The sequence below is a fragment of the Aspergillus flavus genome, chromosome 7 (genome assembly GCF_009017415.1).
Source record: "Aspergillus flavus chromosome 7, complete sequence".
Taxonomy (NCBI): domain Eukaryota; kingdom Fungi; phylum Ascomycota; class Eurotiomycetes; order Eurotiales; family Aspergillaceae; genus Aspergillus; species Aspergillus flavus.
In genome coordinates, this window is record NC_092404.1 from 243,010 (window position 1) to 265,101 (window position 22,092).

Consider the following 22,092-nt stretch of genomic DNA (forward strand, 5'->3'; position numbering starts at 1 on the left):
ACTGCGCTGACTGCTATTTCACCATGGTGCCCACTTCCTATGTTGTATCCACTATTCAGCTGAATGTGGCCCACTGCTGAATGGGCAACTGTCTTCCAAAATTGAGACAATAGGAGTGACACTAGTTGTGAACTAGCTGATTCGTTAGAATTTGGGATTGATGTCAACGTTAGCCCTATGAGGTACGAAGCCAATGCCCGAGAATTAAGGTTCAACTGGTTGACCATATGAAGCAGCCAGAAGGTGCGCGATGGGGAAGTCTGCACGTAGCCCTCATTGGATGTTTATCGCCAAAATATCCTGCACTGCCACATGCATCAGTTGATATCACATTCCGATCGAAATAGTCTCGGCTCGGTAATATGTGTTTCTCAGGCATGTTGCAGCTCGACTACTGATTCCTGTAAGTGAGTATTATTTTGAATACTTTCTGAATTTTTACTATCAATCAGCTTTTCAATTTCTAGGAACCGCGTAGTGTACCAATTTAAGGGTAACTAGAAGAGCCTCTTTCGGCCAAGACATTGCTTCATAAGGCGTGCAGAATCTAAGTGTCTGGGCGTGTACAGCTCCTGATACCTCAGCTTGGGTCTAGAAGAATCGACACCTCATATGCGGCTCCTATCACGGGGAAACTATGTATGGCCGGATAGCAGCATACCTGGAGTATCCAGAGTAAGTCGAGTTAAAAGGCGCGTCTAGGAATTACTTGATTAGCCGAGCAATGATCGACATGCAACGCGTCCCAATAGACGTGATAGCATGCATGCCAAGGGGCAAATCACGCTAGCTCATGCATGGAGACTGAGTGAGAGCAATCGAAGCCTGGGGCACATGGAAGAACCTAAATTTGAAGAGAGCTATAAGATCCAGACTGGAGCAGGTTAGTAATCGGAGTTCGAGATGTCATCACTGTCGATCAATACGGTGTGCATCTTTACTTATTCCAATTAGCGTTGAGTTAGAAGGCGTAAAGGAGCATAATCCGAGCTCGAGGCAAATGTTCATCTACGCAGCACTCTAGGAATAGCTATTTTGTACAATGTCCACGCAAAGCCTGCTGGAAGTGATGCAATCGCTAGGCCAACGAATGTTCGAGTTCCCAAATACGCCATCTTGGATATCCATGGTGCCCAAGAGGATATGGGTGACCAATGCTTTCCAGAGCGTTCTGTAAGGGGGACAAATTCAAGGACCGTGCCAGTCGTCGCCAGTCCAGAAATTCCCTCAATAGTACCTCCACAATATGGCGCCACATATCGGGCAAATACCGATTTCGCCAACCCATCACAGGCCTGGAGCCGAGTAAGGAACTCAGAGCTCTGATGGATCGCTAACAGACGTTGAAATTGTGTCGTGTTGAAGTGGCCGAGTCCCCGCTGAATTTCATCCTCCGATGGGCGCTTTCCCTCGGTATTCTGGTTTAAGGAGAACAACACATTCGTCAGGCCAGCTGCAGCCTCAATGGCTGTATTAGCCCCTTGCCCTTGATTAGGGGTCATCTGAATTTGAGATTAGCAAGCTCCAAGAATGGTATCCGAATCTCTAGAGGAGCTTGTTACCTTGCTGACACTGTCTCCAATGCAGACTATACGGCCATAGTGCCATGTCCCTAGCAAGCCTTCCTCCAAAGCTGTCATGTGGAAAGTTCGTCGTTGCCCCCAGATATCACTGAAACGGATGTGCTCCCACACAGCAAGGTCGGCTAATGATTCACACGTGGAGATCGCATCCTCCTTTGTGAACCGAGGAGTGTCGGGATAGGTATACCTTTTGTCCAGCTTCCGAAACAAGAGCCAGAAGATGCCATTATCCGTTCCAGGAAACACAAAGAGTGTCACGCCGGGGTTGTATCTAATGACATGTTCCCAAGACTTGACCCCTTCTACTGGATTTGAGATACCGAAAACACAGGCAAATTCCACCGTCATGTCTATGTTAAGTAAGCCCAGCTCGAATAATTCGTCACCTCTACTTACCAGTCTTTTCCTTCTTTGATATAAGCCCTGGATGCTCGAGATCCGCGATACGCCACATCTCCGACCGGACGAAGCTATGCACTCCATCCGCTCCCACAACGAGATCACCATCATATCTGGCCCCGTCTGCTGTTGTCACCGAAACACCAGACTCAGTGGGCAGCACACTGGTCACCTGCTTACCGGTATGCACTCTGGATTTGTCCCGTAGTCCCATGTACAAGACTTCAAGAAGCTGCCTTCGCTCCAAAATAGCAAAGTCCATGCCGAACCTGTGGATGTTTCACTCAGTGCCTAGCCCTAATCGATAATGATAAAGATGAACATACAACTCCTTCACCAGCTCAGGGACATTACTCTCATAATGAAATCCGTCCGGAAAGCATGTATGGATCCGTCTGATCTTCTGAGTTAACCCTTCTATCCTCTGATACAGACCCAACTGCTCTAGAATTCGACCTCCGTTGGGAAAAATGATTACTGATGCGCCAATCTGCGGATGAATTTCCTTATGTTTCTCCAGCACGATGTAATCTATTCCTGCTCGATCAAGACAATGTGCCAGTGTCAGCCCTGTTACTGAGCCGCCGACGATAATAATTCTAAGTGGCGATTCGGCCATTGCCGCTAGTAGTAATAATGATGGAGACTGGTCGGCGTAGCGCGGTGTGGGCTATATTCTGCAAAATATAGATCTGAATTCGAGATATATTCAAGGAATGGAGTGAGAGCTACGCTTTCAAATTATTCGCTTCGCAATAAGCGGTCTGAAGGTCCTCGTGTTGTCGGAGATTTTGTGGTGGATTCGTCACTCTGCTGCACGCTGACACCATTTTAGTGGCTGCTTAGGGCCACGGCTTAGCTTCACCCAATCAATCCCTCAAGAGAAAAATATAGACCAGCCACCCATGTAGCCTTGGTATCTGGGAAACTTCAAGGAATTGTTCTGTAGAACCGTAGATGATGTTTAATGGGTATAAATACATAATGACCGTAGCATGATCTAATCAAAACCATCACACAAAACAAGAACGACAATCATGGTATGAGAGAATTGAGGCTTTACAGATGGTACTGATTTGAGCTCTCTATCGGAACACCTAGTCTCTGCCAGAAGGCCTCGACATTCATATCCTCTTGTCCACTGCATGCGTCGTTAGTAAGTCATTATCCGGAAGAAACAGGAACACTTACTCAAACTTCTTCATGATAGTGGGCTCAGTCTGCCCTTCGGCGACATTAGGGTTCCTGAAGATGACATTATATTTCTGAACGTGGTCAGTTCTGGTCCAGTAATTAAATACCCTTATATAGAATCAACTCACCATTCCTAGCGTCAAATGGATCGCTGCCGGCATCCGAGGAAAGACATCTTCAGGACTCTTCCCCTCGATCATCGCCTGAATGTTCTTGGCGACAACAGCGGCCTGCGCTGAACCGGGTCTAGCAGCCTTACGCAGTCCTGTATCTGCGATGTCCCCGACTGCGAACAAGTTGGAGTATTTGGGGTCAAGGAATTGCATCGTAGGGCGAATCCGGATGAAGCCATTATCGGGGTTGATCAGAGACTCGGACGTCGAGGGGGTAAGTTCACTGATAAGACCATTGTTTGGCGTTTGACCAGTAGCACAGATCACAAATTCTGTCGATAGTTGTGTGCCGTTGGTGAGTTCGACATTGAATGCACCTCCTTCAGTGGGATATCCCTCGACAGGGATTTTGACGCGTGCTCCAGTGACGAATCTATAAGGTATTAAGTCAGACCAATGCGCACACTTTTAGCCCACGATCACATTATACTCACTTGATTCCAAGCTCATCAAATCGCTCCTTAACAAGTTCATGCAGCCCTTCGTGGAATCCCGACATTAACTGGGGGCGAGACTGCACCACTGTGATTTCCTTTTCAGGATAGAATTCCTTTAGGTCCGTTGCCATCTGAACACCGACTGCGCCGCCACCCGCGATGAGAATGGACTTTGCCTTCTTGACGTCGTTCTGGTGGTTTTGGAGATATGCGACTGATGATAGCTTGTCGTCATGTCTCATACCTGCCGGTTGGACGAGACGGGTACCCGTCGCGACAACGAGATAGTCGAAGGGAATCTGACGAGAACCTTGCCATTCACGGTCCAGCTTGACATGTTGCGGCAGCACGGATAGAGCCCTGGCTTGCACTACGGCATGTTGGGTTAGGCTTGAGGTGGAAGGGAAAATCCCCGTGTATGGAATGAAAGCTTTGTGTTCTTGTCCGGGCACGATTGCGAACCGAGGCTGAATAATAGACACGTTGGTAAGTTGGAATCAGCATAGAGAGAGATCATGCATGCTTACGAAGGTAAATAGATGGTGGAAATGACTGTGTGGCTCAATGAGGAGAACCTGCGAGTCCCAATGTCAGACATTCATAGTCAAAAGTATCCCAACGCAGCAACCTACCCTGTGCGTATTTGGCACCACCTGCGCGAGCTCTTGGGCCGTGGTCTAAATTCAAAATTAGCATCACATATTAAGAAGAAACTGATAAATATTCAGTCACAACTCACCTTTCCTACATATGACCCTCCAACAACAATAATATTCCTCAGAGTACTGGCCATTTTGCGTGAATGATGAATTTGAAACTGAAAGATGAACTGTTGACTGGGGTCCTGGACGCGTCTCTTTATAAGTACTCGATCAGATAAAGGGAGGCAAAGCGGAAAAAGACTCTGCCATGGAACACCATTGGTCAACGGCAGCAGGGGTCGGCATAATTCCGTTATCTGATCTTCGGAGTCGGCGCTCGGAGGTAATTCCTAACTCCTTGAGGATAATTCTCCCCCTTAACGCCGAGGGGATGGATATGTGTCTCGGATGGCCACTTCCGGATCGCCTTACAGTTGCTTTTCCGTTGGCTGGATGTGCGATTAACTAATGATCCGGTGCTTCAGAGAGTTATTGGACAAGCCTCCCCCACCGGATCGGATCCGTTGTGGTAGATCCGCCAGTAGGAATCAATTTTGGGGTCACCAAAATTCGTAGGCCGTGGACTATTTCCGCATATCATCTCCGAGTCTAGGTCTTGTGCTCCGTGCAGCGATTACCATTCTTTCAGTGCCCTAACAGTTTAGTCAGAAGGATAAACCTGCGAGGGTTCTATCCAAGTTGCGGTGATGAGACGCAGCAGAGGAGAGTTAGAACTTGCTTTTCTCAAGGTAGTATACTACCCAGCGTCTTCCCTATTTCTAAGAGTATGGTCTTCATTGAGTAACCTCATTGCAAGGTCTGCGAAAGGGTCGCTATTTCAATCTGAGCCAAAAGAATGAACAGATTAAAGGAATGTCAAGTGTTTATCAGCTAGAAGCCATTGTATATTCCCGTGAAAGACCTGAGCAAGGAAAAGCAACAATAATACAAAAGAAAGAAGATCTATATCTAAACACAAGTGTATAACATGATGGAAAAAAGCTCAGATCTAGAACTATTCGACCCTTTCTATAGCCGACGCAACCGCTTCCTCAATATTCGGGGCTCAGCACTGCTTGCCTGGCCATTTTCAAGCGTAAACACCCACTCGTCAACGCCGATGTTACCAATTCGAGAGCCATCAACATTGAGCCAAGACTGACAGGCAGAGATTACGCCCTTTGATTGTCCAGACGTATCGTAGTCGAACGTACTGCGGAAAAACACCCGCTTGGAGGATTCTCCGGGTACGGTCTCCTCAATACCAGTGGGATATAGCCTAACGGCTAGCCCTTCGAACCCCGAAAGAGCAGCGAGGGACTGAAGAAAGTCAACGCCGTTACTCACCCATTCAGCTACCTGCAGGCCGGGCTTATAGTGATCTGTTGTGATCGCCACATATGAATCAGTGGTAGAATTAGCTCCCTGTACCTTGTATGTTCCTGCATAAGTCGCGTTGGCCTCTTGTTGGGCGGCCTTGTCAAATGCAGGAGAAAGCCGGTCGATGATCAGGTCTGCTAGGCCCCAAACATTTGTTAGAGGGTTCGTCGGGAGGTCAGCAGCTGTAATTGAAAAACCAATGTCATACTCCGGAATGAGCGCGATGATATCGGCGTATGCTCCCAGGTTTCCGGATTTACTGTAGACATCGATGACATGGTTAGGTCGGTTTGGTAACTCATAGCGGAAGATCTCCCAGGGGGCCCCGACGGAGGTTTTGAAGCTGGTGGTGTGGCTCAATGGTTTGAGCCAGTGACGGGTTAAGGTTGACGAGAGGTTCAGTGCTGAGGATCTAGAAAGGGACTGAAGGATGGAACGACCAATGACGGCAAGATCATGCGCACTCGAGTATGCACCTCCAAATCTAGGATCTTGTCAGCTTCTGCCAGTGATACGGATGTAGTGTAGCTTACGCGTCGCCATCACCAAGATCAAAGTCCCACACACTGACCGTCTCATTAACCGGAATGATACCAACGCTGGCGTTCTTCGGGGCGAGTAAGCTTGTTGAGTTGAGATTGAGAGGCTTGACTATGCTGTTCTGGAACATGGACGGAAAGTCGGTTCCACTGATGTTTTCCATCGCGTAACGCAAAAGCTGGTAGGCTGCATTGGAGTAGGCGGGTGTGGTACCTGGAGCAAACGTTGGGTCTTCGCTGACCATGCCGCTGAGGAATGCTTTCGTACTATATCAGCAAATTGAAAATCATTAAATACTATCACTTTCCCGTACCTTCTCTATCGCACGGATTACCCCCATTTACAGCTTCACTCTGACTGCATGTCGGGATATCTTTAGCCGGAACTGCAGGAAGTCCCATGGCCATCATTTGCTCGATGGTGAATTCACCGGCCAGATCCTCAAACGCATCTATATGGACAATAGTTAGGCTTTCGATAGACAAGTTGCAGTGGTGGGAAGAACATACAATCATGAGGCACACCACTCAGCTGTGCGGCCAAATCCCCAATAGTAACCTCCCGCCATTGAACCCGAGAGCTCTGATTACGAGCCATTATATCTAGCTCTGGAATGAAATCTGTAATTGGATGGTTCCAGTGAGTATATCCGTCATGTGCCAGCAAGGTCAACACCGTAATGAGTTTCGAAATGCTTGCAACCCGATAAACGCTATCGAGTGTCGTGTTTTCTGCTCCAGCACCCGGTTTTGGACTGTAGGTTGGCGAGGTGTGGATGTACTCGTATATAGAGTCCTCCGTGTGAGAAGAGAAGACTTTGACAGCGAAGGTCGTTGTGTTGAGAGGCAGTGAGCCGAGATCAGTGATACCAGTAGTCAGGGCTTCTTCGATCGTTTGACTAAGGTTTTTGGAAGCCGACTTGACATCTTGCCTGGAGAGGAGATTCCGCGGTGGAGGATATAAGGGAGTTTGGAGTGGACAAGAATCTTCACCACAAACAAGAGTGAATAGGAGGAAGGAAACTAATTGCAAGAGCTGATGAGCTCGGACTGACCGTAGCAGTAACATTGTGACCGTAGTTAAGCACGAACGACTTCTGATTGAGAATCGACATTGCTTCGGGGAACAAGTAAGCTTTTATAGTGACCTGCCTTCCTTATTACCTCATAGATAGTTTACATATATAGTTACTAGATAGATGCCTTACAAGTCAAGCTCTATCATCGTACAATTCGTACACTCTCACTGGTCAGTTCGTTTATTGGCGGAGACCACGTATAGCTTCCTTGCCAACGAACCAGTGCAATCTCATATTGATATGATTGGTTAGTCCGCTTATTCTTGACCAAATTAGAAATGATGGGGCTTGGACTAAACTTTGCTCGAATCCTGTGGGACAGATTGTGGCGTAGCACCCCAGATCAAGGCAGGACAATTAAACAGAAGACAGAATATTAGGCAGATCGATTTCGGAAAGCTTCATTGGAACTCCTTTACTTTGACTTTCCTATGGGCCGGGACCCTACTATTCGAGAGAGAATGTACGTGATTGAACCTCTCCCCCGTCATCCAGAGTATACACCATCTCACCGTACGACTGGTCCTCCGATGATAGCGTGGTAAAGGCGTGGCTCACACGAGAAGCTTGACCCTTGTCTTTGACAGTCTGTTCTTCAGCCTTAATTGTCTCAATTGCTATTCTTGCGACTAGACTAGAGTCCCACGTCCCTTCGCGATGCGGCCAAGATTGGAGCGCACGAATCGCTCGCCATCGAACCTCACGTTCACTACACTTAGTTGAGACGAAGAACAACGGCGCGATGACCCCCATATGGAGCAAAATACTTGGACGTTCCGTGAAGCTGGCTGTAATCGCCTCGGCCAGTGTGACGATTTTCTCAAATGCCGGTGTATAATAATTAAGGACTTCCTTCGTGCGATCGAGAAGACATGTCTCCAGAATGATGGACAGAGAGAACTGATGCAGATAGATTATGTCCATGCCCCTTTTCTCTTTACTGCCACAGTGCGCCGATACACTCTTAGAAAGAGGATCAAATGCGCGGGAAAAGTGCCGCAGCTGAGAACTGAGGTCGAATTGCCGTGTTGAGAGGTATCCATATTTGACACTGATCTCTATCGGCGATAGGGGTGAGATGGAGGTATGAAACTGAAACACGGCTCCCATCAGACGGTCTAATGCGCTTCGGGCTTCACAAACATGCTGGAATGCCTTCACATCATCCTCGTCCGACTCACAACGAGACAAGCCTAATTGCATCGGGAGCACCGGACCTCCCACGCCAAAATACGCTGACTGCATATCCAGATGAGAAAAGGTATCAACAAGACTCTGTTCTATAGTCGAAGTATGTGTAGGACATGCATCGGACAATCGGTGGCAGCCCGCATTTTTCAGGATTTGCAAGCCATTTCGCAGATGAGTGAAGGCAAGGTCATAGTATCCGCGGATGAGCTCCGAAAGTACAAATAACATGCAACACACCAGTGTGACCTGCTGTAAATTAGGATCTTGCGACGCAGAGCGCGCAATCAACAGCGCGTATGCCCTTCCACATTGGTCGATGGCAAACCGCTGCCACGAATTGTCTAAATTTTGGATTGCTAAAGGGTTTCCACGCGCCTCGTAATCTGCATGAATTGCGGAGAACGCCACGACGGCATGGTAGACTGCTTGATCAACCTGACTCATTTGTAGCACTAGTCTCTGCCACAGGGGTGAGTCAAAGTATCCGGTGATCGTTGGAAGCGACCGGTGTTGGAAGAACGAAAAGCACAGACGCTCGTCAGATGTGATTTTCCACCGGAAGCCATCGGCAATGTTCGTAGATCGCACTATAGATCCGACGGTCGATCGCTTACCAGGGAGTCGACGTGGCAGACGCTGTATGTCGTATTCGCACTTCCGGCCCGTTGAGGTACAGTTGTGACATGACTCCGGGGTTTCATCACATTTGATACGGCGGGCTCTATGTCTCTGTGCATTAGCCAATCGCCAGGGACTGGACTGATCCTCGCTGTAACTCACCGGCAGGTGCGACATCCCGTCTTGGATCTGTTAACAAATCTTCGTTTACTCCGTCCTTCTGCCATGCTGCCTAGTGCTTCGAATTATCGGTGGAGAGCAACAATCTTCTCGTCACAAAATGTAGTCTAGGCTTCAATCAAACCAAGTCCCACCAGTTTCCCAATGGGGTTTAAATCTTCGTATTAAATTCAAGAACTATTGGCTCATGTCTCAGTGAGTATCCATCGCCGTGGGGGCCGTTGGCAAAGGCCTGTGATGAAAGTTGCCTATATCTGATGCCAAGAATAGATTGCTCATCAAGTACCTATGTAATGTTCTCTATGCGATACAAGAAGGCTTTGGTTCCTTATGACTGTTCGCTCAGCTATTTGCCAATTCTGTTACGAATACGCGTATGTACTTAGGGACTATACTTTCCTCCACGACAATGCGAATCCCACTGTTCGGCAGAACCTATCGTTGCTGTGACACGGTTGTCGAGGGCTAAATGGACTAGTGACCGATCTGAAAGTCTAGGTTAGCAACGAATAAGTATGTGGCCGCTATGAACATACTCTGTGAGGTGAATTGGGGCCATCCATATTTACTCAACCCGTTCCAGGGGTCCTTGGCAAATGCCACCCATGCGCCTGACCTAGTTAGCAATAGTTCAAGAGACCGGTGGTAAATAGGTACCTTGAATATATTTGCTCGCTGCAACCTCTGCAGGGCTGGAGGACGGATTGATTGTTGTCTTGTTGTATGTCCCAAAGACAATGGGTACGTCACTAGAATGATACGCCCCAAGCCATGGAGTCGGACTCAAGCCAGACCAATTGCCGTGGTAAAGGTATCTCCAAGTTGGAATATCTTGGTCAAGGCGGTTACCCACTGTCTCGACTATCGGGCAATTAAATGTGCTCTGAGTGGCTGTATACACCAACGTCTCGTTGATGGACGTGGAGCTCAGATTCATATATGCCGATGCTTCACGATTGGCACCGCCGATCAAGGTTGGCTAGAAGAGTCAGCTACCTGCCAGTTATAGACAGAAAGAAGACTCACCACGCGAGCAAGGCCTCCTTCTTTCGCACGGGCTTCGAAATCGGCGAATGCAGTCACATTATCTGGAACCGGGCTAAAGCTGTAAGACCCAGAAGACACCTCTTCGAGGATATCTTCCCACGGTTTGTCCTGCATGCATTGCAGAGTACTACATCCTAGTGCTTGGGACAGATTCTGCCAGTTCTGATGGGTTTTATCTTCATTGATAATTATCGATGCGGCACCAGATTGCATGATAACGGCGTGTACGATGGGATTCTTCGGGTACTGTAAATCAGTTGACGTTAGTTCCTGTTCCCTTCTATATCTGATCACCATACGAACCGCATAGGTGTGCAGATCCGTAGACGCCGCTCCAGCACTCTGGCCAAACAGCATGATTCTTGAAGGATCTCCACCAAATTGGGCGATATTGCGGTGGACCCATTCAACGGCAAGCCTCTGACTTCATTAGCCTTCCGCGACATGGAAATATTTGTGTAATAACGTACCTGATCGAGAAGTCCAACATTCTGCTGTCCAGGTTCAAGGCCCGGTGCATTAGGGTACCCAAATATAGAGACACGATAGCTGTGGGACAATGGTAAGTTCGAAATCTTCCTCAATAGGACAGCACTCACTTAAAGGTAACGACAACTATATCCTGGTGATCCTCGACCAAGTTCGTCCCGTCATAGAAGGGAATCGCTGTCCCGCCCTGCGTGAACCCACCACCGTAGATGAACATCATCACCGCTGATTTACCATTTCCTTTCTTGGATTTCGGTGCCCATATATTGATCGCAAGACAGTCCTCCGACATGCTTTCCGTGTTCCACGGCATGTAGGGTAGGACACTCCAGATAGACTCATTGGAGAAGGTGTACTGCCCTGGACATGTCGCAGGGAATGAGTCGGCCTGAACGGTCTGGTTAGATCGCGATTTAGGCACAGGAGGCTTGAATCGGCGTGGCCCCGTTGCTTGCTCGGCGTATGGTATACCTAGAAACGCACGAACGGTAGAACTGTTGTAGAAGCCTTCCACTGGACCACTCGTGGTGTCGATGAGGAGTTCCGATGCCAGCGCTGTCGACGACAGTATCGTCGCTATGAATGTGCTAAGCCTAACCATGGTGAGATTGTTTAGTGGAGATTTACATAGTCATCATCGTTCTGTAAGTCTTTAAGCTTGAGCAAACAAGCATTAAGTATCCCAGATTGAAATGCGGGGGGCGCGGAGAATCTTTGGGGTTGGGATCCACATTCTAAAGGATTTCTCCGATTAGCCTGAATTTAATCTTCTCAAGGCATCTCGGATGTTGTGGATTGCCGAAGCTCTCTGCCGTCGCTGATCACCTCTCTTATGTTGATCTAATAAAGTTGTGATGACTGTGGCACGGATACGGCTATATTGTCATTATAACCAACAACCTAGTTTATATTGCGCATTGCAGGACGATTGATTCTAATCTCTTAAGGAGAAGATTGTCTATTAATCCTAGACCCATCCACTTAGACAGGTAGATTGATATGCTAAGTCCCGAAATGACAGATGACCATATAGCTCAAATCCAATCAAACTCTGCACCACCAGGTTGTAGCAACCTCGCAGTCTGCGATATCCAATTTTCCTCCTTGTTTTTATCACCATAAGAGGCAGGTATTCGTGAGGCCAGATCCGAGCTCGCATGCCATAACTCATCGCTATCCGGCATGGCAAACTGCAGGTCAGCCAAAGAAAGAAGTCTCGTGCCATCGACTCGACACCGTCGGTAGACTTTGTACAAGGCCAGAGCGAAACGTTTCACTTCCTCGATACCAACCCATATGAAAACGTCCGGGACCGAGGCGGAGTTGAATTGCGCGAATATTGAAGGATAGTAAAACATGTTTCGCTGCAGGCAGCTGCGGATCAGGGGAATCAGAAGCTGAGAGGGTGTTCCAGGTAGGGTATGCGTCAGTCGAAGGTCTGATCGGTTCTGATCGCCTTGCAGAAGAGCGAAAATGAGGTGTAACAGTATACCCTGGTAGGTGGCTATTGGCCAGGGATCTGGAGATGCGGGTTGATTCGCATGAAGATGTTGTTGATGTTCGCTACGCTGGCTTGATGCATCCCATCGATCCTATCCAGGAGCCCTATGTTAATGAAGAAGAACCTCGGGACAACGGAGAGCACAGATAAAAGGTAGTAGCGGAGAAGGTTCCGTAGGTAACTAACCCTTTGCTGATAAATAGACCTGGTGAGATGTGCATGTAAATCCATCGCTGAGCGCTGTCCACCATCAGACACCCACAGTCCTATCATCGTGACCGACTGTAGGAGAAATGCTGGCTCATGATCAGGATCAAACGTAGCTCTGTGAAGGAACGGCCAGCAGGGATGAAATTCTTCGAAGTAAGCCTGGACATATGGCAGTATTTTAACTGAGCTTTTCTCAATAGATTCAGAACGTTGTATTAAGCTCAGGCCTGGTGAGGCAGTGTGTCCAATAGGGCTTAGTGGTCTTCCTCTTTGACAGCCCGCAGACAACTGAGTAAAGGAGCACTCAATTCCTCGCTGCAAACAGGCACCACAGGCAGCATCCAAGTTTCCATCACACCTTGATCTTCGCGAACGACAGTAACTACACGCTCGGGCTGCACGACCCCGAGGGATTTCCTTGTTTTTGTGGTGCGTACGCACATGTTGGCGGAGAGTGTCCCTTTTGCCAAGTTAGGATCCTCTTGTGTTTGTGTCTCAAGGATTATTTGTGGTTATGACTAGGAGTCTCGACGTAGCATTGGGCTGGCTGGGCGATTGGGATACTCACTTCCGACCAAAAGTTTTATCACAAAACGGACATTTAGGAGACCTTGTTTGAGAATGGCACTTTGCGTGGCGGATAAGGTGTTCTTTTCGTCGGTAGCTTAATCCACAGTGGCATTGGAACACTGGTTCTAGCGTAGTCATTTTAGAATTACTATACGATTTCCCTCACGAGCAGTAATCCACTATAGAGTAAGGGGTCTGTAAAGATTTCTGTATAATTGTACCGGCTTAAATAGAGTGGCCATGGGGTGGTGCAAGAACATAAGTTGCCTGGTGGATCTGGGTTGCCGATGGGATACCGAATGAATAATCACTTTGCTCCACTCTAGTGTCAATTCTATCAATACTCTACCACGCAAAAAAAAAAAAACAACTTAATTAAAATAGAGGATGCTTTCTTTCCCTTGTTTCATCCTTAGCAGCATGTAAACTTAATGTTGTTTGGTCAATCATATTTTGTGCGCTTTTAGGAGTACATACTTGTTAGGATAGATATACATGACGGTTAAATAAGATCAGCGAGGATTCTTCTGATGCTTCAATCGAACTCCTTTCTCATAAGTACTCCATTTATCCAGCACAGCCATCTTCTCCTCCTGCGACGCAGCCTTGGATTCTGCAACGCCCTGCCTAATGCGCGATCTGACGATGTAACCCTCACGGTTAGTCCCATATGAATGTTCAATGGCTCGATGTACACCATTCAGGGGATAGCCGATCAAGCCCCAGATACCTATGAATCAAGATGGTCAGAGTAAGTAAAGTCAGAGATTCACGTATAATTCTTACCGGCCTGAGGTTTAAGAATCAAGCCACCCAAACCTTTGCCCACACCTTTTGACAATCCACCAAATCCACCATCTTTCCAGCCGTGGCTGGGCTGCGTTACGACGCCAGTGATCCCGTCATAGAAACTATATCCAAATTCCTAAGTCAATTAGCATAATGAGCTCTATCCTACCACATTTGGATTCTCGCGAAACAATTACCTTTCCAGCGGCAACGAATCCAGACCGAACGCCCGTCACCTCGGGTAGCTCGCGCACAGTCCGGTCATTATAGCACCGTGGAACGTTATGTGTGAACTGAGAAAACAACAGCGTCACCCCCATGGGCACTTCAACCACCCAGTTAAGCACCCTGCGACCCAGATAACTCGAGTTCATCGCTATCCTCTGCAATGGATTCTTTTTGACAACCATCGAGGGCGTACCTTCCTGTGACGAAGAGGTCGATGTGGATAACAAACTAGAGGTTGATTTCGCATCGTCATTAGTCTGTACACGATCTTTCCGTGAGGTTGCACTCGGGGTTGGGACGGAGGCTGCCGGCGTTATCATGGCTTTACGTGCCTCGCAGGAGGGTAGGTTATAATTCTCGGCAAAGCGGTCGGCAGCAGGACGCGAGATATTCTGGACTGCGTTGACGGGCATGTCGACAAGCCCGGTGAGGAAATTGCTTATGGCACCAGTGAAGGTGTCGGTTCCTGCGCAGCTGTTGTTCATCTCGTAGCGCTTTGCACGGTACCTGTTGACAGCGTTAGCACATGGGGAAGCTCCTGACGAGGACGATATTGCATACATCTTGACGTCTTTAGGGTTGAGCTTCTTCTCCTGGACCAGAACGGTAGCCGCAAATGTACTAAGCAATATCTTCGTTCGTCTAACACGCCAGACAGCCGGACGATCAGGACATAGGGTACATTGGATGCGGCGAAGATCGAGTTGACTATGGAAGCTCTTCAGGCTGTCGCGGGCGCCGTCCTCCGAGCGCATTTTCTCGCTGAGTTCCTGCGCTTTGTCTATAGTAGTCGTCTTCAAGCAGAAGTGGATAGCATCGGCCAGACGATCAGCAGTGAGCTTTTTGTAAGGAATGGGCGACGGTCCTGCTCCGTTGAACGCGATTAGGGCACCCCAGAAGGGCTGGTCTCCGAAGAAGGGCACAATAGTAGTCGGTCGGCCTAGGGCAAGGCCTGCGGCCGTGGTACCCGCGCCTCCGTGGTGGATTACACAGGAAACTCGTTTGAAAAGCCAGTCGTGGGGACAGTTTCCGAGGAAGAAGACATCCGGGCGGTTGATCTTTTCGGCTCCAAGACCACCCCATCCCTTTGAGACCAGTGCTCGTTGGCCGGTCATTTCAACTGCATCAAGAATTATCTTGGTGAGAGCATCGGGGTCATCAACGACGATAGAGCCAAATCCGATATAGAGTGGTGGGGGGCCACTGTCCAAGAACTCAACCAGCTCGGATGGAGGTACGTAGTCAGCGTTGGCAGACAGGAAATTGAAGCCCGTTACGTCGATGTGGTCCTGCCAATCATCCGGTTTTGGAAGAAGCGAAGGAGACCTATTCCACTCAGTTGTTGGTTGTATTCAGGTACAGAGAGAGCATACGAACCACATGTACGTGAAGGGGACACGCAACCGGGGGATCAGACTCGGCGCGCGCATAACATCCAGCTGTTCCAATCCGAGCTCGAAGCGACGAAACGCATTAATGAGGTCGCCGACACCTTGCCAAATGACCATCTCCATCAGGGCGTAAGATGCGAAATTCGCTACCGACGGCTTTGTATCGCGGACCCGGACGTTTGCTAACGGGTGCGAAAACGCTTGCGTAGGGGACCATGGCATTCTAAATCCATCAGCAGCTGAGACTCGGGATACCCTTTCCAGTAGGAGACCAACGTAAACATCAAATGTAATGGCACACCCATCTTTTCTGCACAGTGAACATGGGCGAAACTGGGCGGATTCGCAACGATAGCATCGGCCACAAATGGCGGCGCAGTGATTGGGTCGTCACTCGTTAAATCGATACCTTCGCCAGCTTCAATACAGGATCTCCAACACCCGCCGAGCATGAGTCTAATATCTTTGCGACGTTTGCCAATCGCCCCTTGACGCAGGGTCTCCATCTTTGGGATGAGCTTGTCATTCTTCACCATGAAGGACATCAGCTCAGCCGGGTCGCCCCCGATATTGAAGAACTCCAAACCATTCTCTTTCACAAAATCCCGGAACACCAGATGTGTTGCCAGTCTAACGCGATGTCCATGCTGTTTCATTGCTCGACCCAAGGCGATGAATGGTTGCACATCGCCGCGCGATCCTACGACGTGAATCACGACGTTAAGCCGAACTGGAAATTGAGCACCGTCATTTCTAACCGGCGGTGGGCGATGGGTTGTCTGTCGCTGGAGAGCATCCAACAGGCTAGCTACCTCTGGATCGTCATCGTTAACTGCGATATCCACGCGACCATCGTCTGCGACAAGTTAGGCCCAGTCACGTCAGAAAACATAGCTACCAGTAAAATCTATATCACACCTGTGACCTGTGCGTTTGCGTCAAATCCGTCAGTAATGAGGTGCTCAGGGCTCTTAGACCCTGAAGCAAGAGCTAGTGGAATATTTGGCGCCGCAACGTTCGCCATTTCATCGGTAGGATCTTTCATTGACACCACCTTACACCCCATCTTAATCTTTAATAAAGCTTGGTCTGCGCTGTGGCGAAGATAAGGTTGTCTCATGACGTAGCAGGCAGACTGGTCCAGACCATTTGACAGTTTTGTTCTTCATTGTATAAAATGTAGGAATTCATGGATATCTCGCTTCAATGTCTCGCAGTTAGATATCTGCAGTAGATCGGAAAATCAGCAGGCCCTCAACATTTGACAACCACGCTTAACAAAGCATTATTTAAGCACAATAATTGAGTGTCAGGCGAACCCCATCTGCAACGTAACAGCAACATTAGGTTTTGCGCATCAAGAACTCGGGATACCGATCCGTGGGTGCGAACTCCGGAACCAGACCCGACTTCTGCAGATTAGTAATTCTTATATAATGCGCAGAAGCGCTGGATAATCAGATTATTCTATCATCTGTACAGTATAGACATTGTCGGGATTACGGATCAACAATAAATTGGATCGTCGATGCCGTCCTTGGTATAGACAACGCAAGTTTCCAGTCCTGGTCATGTTCGTACCCATTGACACCTACAAGTACGTAGCAAAGCAAGTCACGACATAAACATTTAAAGCATACACAAAGATATATATACATGACAGATCACTGCCTCTCAAGCCCGACTGGGTCATCTGTGCCCCATGATACCCTCCTCGGGCAATCTGCGTCCACCAGCTTGTTCATACTCTCCTCCATCCTGTTGTACTTCTGGAAACACAAAAAGAAGACGAGAGCCGCGACTAACATAGTGGCACTGAGTGATATATACTCTATCAAGACCTTGGGGTCGACAGATGTCGGCGAAAGTGAAATGCCGATGGAGGATCCGAAAGCCCCAGCCAAAAGAAAAAGGGACATGATGATGCTGCGCATGGACTTTGGCGCTTTGGTGTAAGCGTACTCCATCCCGGATAGCATTGCAAACAACTCGGATATTCCCATCAGGCAGTAAACGGGTATTTGCAAGAGTAGGCTGACCTAGTTAGGGTTGTTAGAGGCGTATCTCATATCTTAAGATTAGAGAAGCTCACCTTTCGAGCCGGAGGGACTCCTTTGCAACTGTCTGCTGTCGGGTTTCGTTGGCAAGGGGAGGTCTCGTAGATCACTGGCTACGGTTAGTGAAAAGACGAATCAGTGCGATAGACTCCCTACATACGTTCCTGAAGACCGGCGGCTAATGCCATCGCGCAGGATGCCAAGAGAAAGCCTGCCGTGATCCGGCTAATAGGTTTGAACTTGATATGAAAGCGATGCAACATTGGATAAATGAAGCGCTCACTGATACCATTGTTAGCATGGTTAACACAACATTATAAAATAACGAACATACAGCAACGGTACTGTAATGAGGATCGTGATTGGGTTAAGACATCCCACTGCCCATGAGTCAGCCATCCATACATCACTCTCAGCATTCAGACATACTCATATCGTTCGGTATGCCATGAGTGTTCATCGAGGCACCTTGACTGACAAGATTCGAACTTGCCTGGCCGTTACAAATCCAATACAAGGGGCTGTTAGAGTTAGCTATCTTCATGGCTCGTATATCAGATGCTAAAGCACATACAAGATCAAACTAAATCACCTATGAGCAAGATCTCCATTCACCTCTTTTCATGAAATACTTACAACACACGGCAAGCCACCAGGGCACGTTTAAGTTCGTCCACGAACACATTGTCCCACGGCACGGGGACACCTCTCTCTTCCATAAATGCAGGCCTGGCTGCCTCGAGATTGCCCCCACTTTTCATCCCAATCCATAATACTCGCATTGCCTTGATGACAATTGATCCGTTTGGGGGTCGCACAACTATCGCAGTTAGCAATTGAAGGGGATAATGCAGAGACACCCTTACTATAACGCGCCCGACCAACCAGAAGTGCTACTATTGCCAGAGTCCAAAAGCATAACGGCAGCATAAAGGCGGCCCAGAAGTCTACTTTCAGCTCTAACCACTAGATATTTGTCAATGGTAGCCTCATTATAATGGGGAGGAGGGAGCTTACAGAGACGGGTACAACTGATAATGCACCAAGGTTGATTATCCTAAGACCACTGTCAGAACGAGGGGAATTTGTACAAGACGGCCGGTAACTGACCAGTAATATCGGGCATATACCGCCTGAATCGTAACATTTGGATCTACCAGAACCTGTTCACCATCTGGCAATGTCTTCACTCGCGCCTCGATATACTGGTATTGCTCTGCAATCAGTGGTGCGACATTGCTCTTAATAGCACCGGTCCTAGAAAGATTCAGTTGTATATTCTACCCTGCTGTCATATCAACCTTACCCCAGTCCAACCAAGGTCAACGCGGCCACGAGTCCGGGGAGACCAGCTCCATGCTCCAGACTGACTGGGAGAGACGTTACAAACAGGATCAGCACTCCGCATGCAGATAGCCTATCGAAATTGTCAATATATGGCTTGCGCTGTACGTGAAATAACATACCCAGTTCCCAGAACGATTGTTTTGAATCGACCCAGAAGGCTGTCTGCTATGATCGCCATTAGAACAGGGGATAGGTAGCACCACGCAATAAAAATGTAATTGATGCTGGTCGCTACTGTCTGGCCCTAATCTGTCGTTAGCGAAATTCGTTTTCATAACTATCAGACGTACCATTCCCAGCGCTCCCGGGTGCAATGAATCATCCCGTGCATTTTGAATATAATTCTCTGGGATCCATGTCAGTTAGTCAGATAGCGATTGGGTGGGCCTATCATACGTATTGGTGCTGTTATCGACCGATAAGTAAATCTCTCGGCCAGCTCTGCAACGGCCACTAGGAATATATCCAGAGAGATGTCATCGGAGACCAGTCGCAGATCCGAGTGCTCCACCCCCGTTGGCTCTACCCACGTCTCAGCCTTAGGATCGTCGGCTAAAAGCGTTTGCCCTGACGAGGCATGACTTGCTTTCGACAAACTTTCCCAGGACTTGGACTCCATGGTGGTTCAACGTCCGTGTGAGAGTTACCTGATCCTCCATCTCCAAGTATGGAAATGAGTGCCAACGGGGATATTTAAAGCGGAGAGGGACACAGACGCACTGTGACATTGTCCGCTATATCACCTAGAGCGGGTGGGTCCTACTTACAACCACTGGAATGTATATGCGTGGACGGATACATAGTCTGATATGGACGCAAGGTATGTCCTCTGTCCAGAGCATCACGCCATTACCACTCTTGTTGCATCAATTCACAGTCTACATGTGTCTTTCGCGCAACTTGTTTTCACCATCGATATCACCGGTGATCAACGCGTGGAGCTTACACTGCCTGACCACACTGCAAGGGACATGTAGTATGACCGATAAAGCGAAATAGCCAGGATTCTCTAGCCCTATGGAAAAGTGGTCGTTGAGAAATACCAGCCAGTAGGATGACGATCATCACGCCTTTGACCACCCTGATGTCACGGGGTGGTACTTTCTATCAGAGGCTGGAGTGTATCCCTACGCAGGGAGCTATAGCTGCGGGAATGTGGGTACTGGAAGCTGGCCCTTTTAACAAGATTTCTGCTGATTGGGCAGTTCTATCTCTGGAAGACCTTGACTGCAAGGGCACATTCACAAAACTCCGCAAACACACAGCTTAGCACTGGGGAACCGGGATTTTCGGATGTCCTGAGCTTGACTACACACAATGATCCTATTCAACGCCAGTCGTCAAGCACCACTGGATACTGCACAGGAAGCCGACGTATATACAGTCTCCCACATGGGAGGTTTACGTGGCATTTCTAACAAGCATTCTCTGGCGGTTTGCGAAACAAATCTTCTCTCCGTCACTAAAGCGTATATAACGTTATTCCTGTGGACCATTGCGCAAAATACCAACGCTTGGTCCTATATCAAATCACAAGATTTGGTGCAACACTAGTTCTGCGGCTGAAGTTATCGCGGGGTCAGGGATAGGATGCTTCGATCCACCAGTGCGACAGAAACCTACTATGAGATACTTTTATCGACCTCGACATAGCCTGATATTCGAATTCCACCTCTCTTGAGACGATCGCCCTCACATTGGAAAGACCCTCGAACAAATTGTGGGGTAGAGTTGGGGACCGGTTGTCTCTATATGCTGCACTATCGCTTGGCATGCGCAATCCCTGGGTAGCATACCACGGCGCGGCGATCATTTTTAATCCGGGATATCTTCATTTAATTTGCGACTATGAGCTTGATTTTGCAGCATGGTTATATCCTTGTGCTGATCCTAGCGGCGTCGAAAAATCGCAGCGCAGATAGGAGAACTTCCAGAGGAAACCGACTAGTTCGTGCTGTCATAGTAGCTCGTATCTGCTCTCTGGGCCGGTAGAGGGTAACGGTTGGGTCCATGACCAAGCTAACAGCGACGATCCCAACCGATTGGGATACTGGAACATTCCACGCGACGAGTGTGGCATCACCGCACATCTGTCGATGCCCAAAATCGAGAGGTGCTCGATACTCGTGACGCGGAGATGCCCCAGGCCACAACATCCTCGAGCTGTCTCAACAACACGTAATACAGCAGCCATCACGTGCAAGACTCTCATGACTGGTCCATGGGCGGAAAATGATAAGTCCGACCTTTTCCGATCGGAGTGGCACCCGACTGCCTAATGCGGCACTGTCACTGGTGCCCTCTGGCCCTCATCGAGTGGGCGACTAAACCACCTTAGGGTCCCTGATAGTAAGCGATAGTTGAGGGCTGACGTGTAAAATCTAGACCCCTGAATGGACAGTGAGTACCAAGCTCTGACAGGCATCTTTCATACGATGTCAATATTCTAGATAGATATTGAATCGGTGTTCTACCATCTGTAGTCATAGGTCCAAGTATAAGGAGGAAATCGATATTAGCGCCCTTTGAAGTCAGAGAAGATGGAGTATGAATATGGGGATCCGTGGGGTGGACAGATGACTGGACCTGATCTTATATGATCTTGACATCATCTGGTAGCATTCGATCCATCTGGATATTAGTGTTTCAGTTGGTTATATCCACCGGGGGTTTCTGTCCCTTGTCTGTATAGTGCTTATACTACTTACTACTTCTGTACTTCTGTTTGCGGACATCACATTCCCCAACACAAGACGATTTGCGATCGCTTGACAAATTAATTCGATTGAGTTCTTCACTATTGAGATCTCAATTTCTCCTATTCCCTTTTCCACGACTTTTCCCCATCCGCCACGACGAGTATCAGGTCGGGGGAATTCGGGCATCCTAGCAAAACAGGTCGTTTGCGTCATAAAAGGATTGGGTTCCATTTGACGGCCAACCTTTTTTCTTTTGGGACGAACTCTTTGATATAGAAAGTCCTGAATGCCTGTCGCGCATTGACGCTGCTTCAAATTTTCTTTTATCGACATCTATTTTGTTTTGGTCT

The 22,092-nt window shown here is 48.3% G+C and overlaps 8 protein-coding genes across 8 annotated transcripts; all 8 read right to left on the reverse strand.

The window, feature by feature from the left end:
- Nucleotides 1-1,004: 1,004 nt before the first annotated feature.
- On the reverse strand, nucleotides 1,005-2,601 carry F9C07_5225 (putative FAD-dependent monooxygenase; the record flags this gene model as incomplete). Its single annotated transcript, XM_041287248.1, has 4 exons — nucleotides 1,005-1,502; nucleotides 1,563-1,933; nucleotides 1,980-2,251; nucleotides 2,309-2,601. The coding sequence occupies 4 exons, from the start codon at nucleotides 2,599-2,601 to the stop codon at nucleotides 1,005-1,007; spliced, it is 1,434 nt and encodes a 477-aa protein (XP_041149851.1).
- Nucleotides 2,602-3,041: 440 nt separating this feature from the next.
- F9C07_5226 (putative amid-like NADH oxidoreductase) lies at nucleotides 3,042-4,579 on the reverse strand (the record flags this gene model as incomplete). Its single annotated transcript, XM_041287249.1, has 7 exons — nucleotides 3,042-3,123; nucleotides 3,174-3,247; nucleotides 3,305-3,722; nucleotides 3,784-4,253; nucleotides 4,314-4,361; nucleotides 4,419-4,463; nucleotides 4,526-4,579. 7 exons carry the CDS (start codon nucleotides 4,577-4,579, stop codon nucleotides 3,042-3,044), a joined length of 1,191 nt encoding a protein of 396 aa, XP_041149852.1.
- Nucleotides 4,580-4,840: 261 nt separating this feature from the next.
- Nucleotides 4,841-7,449, reverse strand: F9C07_2280479 (beta-lactamase). The gene is made up of 4 exons (XM_071510441.1): nucleotides 6,857-7,449; nucleotides 6,661-6,798; nucleotides 6,341-6,605; nucleotides 4,841-6,291 (listed from the first exon to the last, which is right to left on the reverse strand). The coding sequence occupies exons 1-4, from the start codon at nucleotides 7,413-7,415 to the stop codon at nucleotides 5,457-5,459; spliced, it is 1,797 nt and encodes a 598-aa protein (XP_071366807.1). The 5' UTR covers nucleotides 7,416-7,449; the 3' UTR covers nucleotides 4,841-5,456.
- F9C07_2280480 (uncharacterized protein) lies at nucleotides 7,450-9,478 on the reverse strand. The gene is made up of 2 exons (XM_071510442.1): nucleotides 9,397-9,478; nucleotides 7,450-9,343 (listed from the first exon to the last, which is right to left on the reverse strand). Exons 1-2 carry the CDS (start codon nucleotides 9,459-9,461, stop codon nucleotides 7,873-7,875), a joined length of 1,536 nt encoding a protein of 511 aa, XP_071366808.1. The 5' UTR covers nucleotides 9,462-9,478; the 3' UTR covers nucleotides 7,450-7,872.
- On the reverse strand, nucleotides 9,479-11,727 carry F9C07_2280481 (carboxylesterase family protein). Its single transcript, XM_041294803.2, has 7 exons — nucleotides 11,061-11,727; nucleotides 10,932-11,010; nucleotides 10,765-10,881; nucleotides 10,441-10,707; nucleotides 10,072-10,393; nucleotides 9,951-10,025; nucleotides 9,479-9,900 (listed from the first exon to the last, which is right to left on the reverse strand). Exons 1-7 carry the CDS (start codon nucleotides 11,549-11,551, stop codon nucleotides 9,797-9,799), a joined length of 1,455 nt encoding a protein of 484 aa, XP_041149855.1. The 5' UTR covers nucleotides 11,552-11,727; the 3' UTR covers nucleotides 9,479-9,796.
- On the reverse strand, nucleotides 11,728-13,491 carry F9C07_2280482 (uncharacterized protein). The gene is made up of 3 exons (XM_041294804.2): nucleotides 13,230-13,491; nucleotides 12,638-13,121; nucleotides 11,728-12,542 (listed from the first exon to the last, which is right to left on the reverse strand). Exons 1-3 carry the CDS (start codon nucleotides 13,367-13,369, stop codon nucleotides 11,985-11,987), a joined length of 1,182 nt encoding a protein of 393 aa, XP_041149856.2. The 5' UTR covers nucleotides 13,370-13,491; the 3' UTR covers nucleotides 11,728-11,984.
- Nucleotides 13,492-13,743: 252 nt separating this feature from the next.
- F9C07_2063262 (family 28 glycosyltransferase) lies at nucleotides 13,744-16,705 on the reverse strand (the record flags this gene model as incomplete). Its single annotated transcript, XM_071508678.1, has 7 exons — nucleotides 13,744-13,961; nucleotides 14,018-14,156; nucleotides 14,218-14,755; nucleotides 14,810-15,582; nucleotides 15,622-15,862; nucleotides 15,916-16,495; nucleotides 16,558-16,705. The coding sequence occupies 7 exons, from the start codon at nucleotides 16,703-16,705 to the stop codon at nucleotides 13,744-13,746; spliced, it is 2,637 nt and encodes an 878-aa protein (XP_071366809.1).
- A 598-nt stretch (nucleotides 16,706-17,303) lies between these two features.
- F9C07_5233 (putative POT peptide transporter) lies at nucleotides 17,304-19,662 on the reverse strand (the record flags this gene model as incomplete). The annotated part of the gene is made up of 14 exons (XM_071511326.1): nucleotides 17,304-17,678; nucleotides 17,732-17,805; nucleotides 17,857-17,978; nucleotides 18,031-18,076; nucleotides 18,126-18,217; nucleotides 18,271-18,279; nucleotides 18,333-18,516; nucleotides 18,563-18,662; nucleotides 18,714-18,753; nucleotides 18,807-18,953; nucleotides 19,003-19,113; nucleotides 19,163-19,287; nucleotides 19,334-19,389; nucleotides 19,440-19,662. The coding sequence occupies 14 exons, from the start codon at nucleotides 19,660-19,662 to the stop codon at nucleotides 17,304-17,306; spliced, it is 1,704 nt and encodes a 567-aa protein (XP_071366810.1).
- Nucleotides 19,663-22,092: the final 2,430 nt, after the last annotated feature.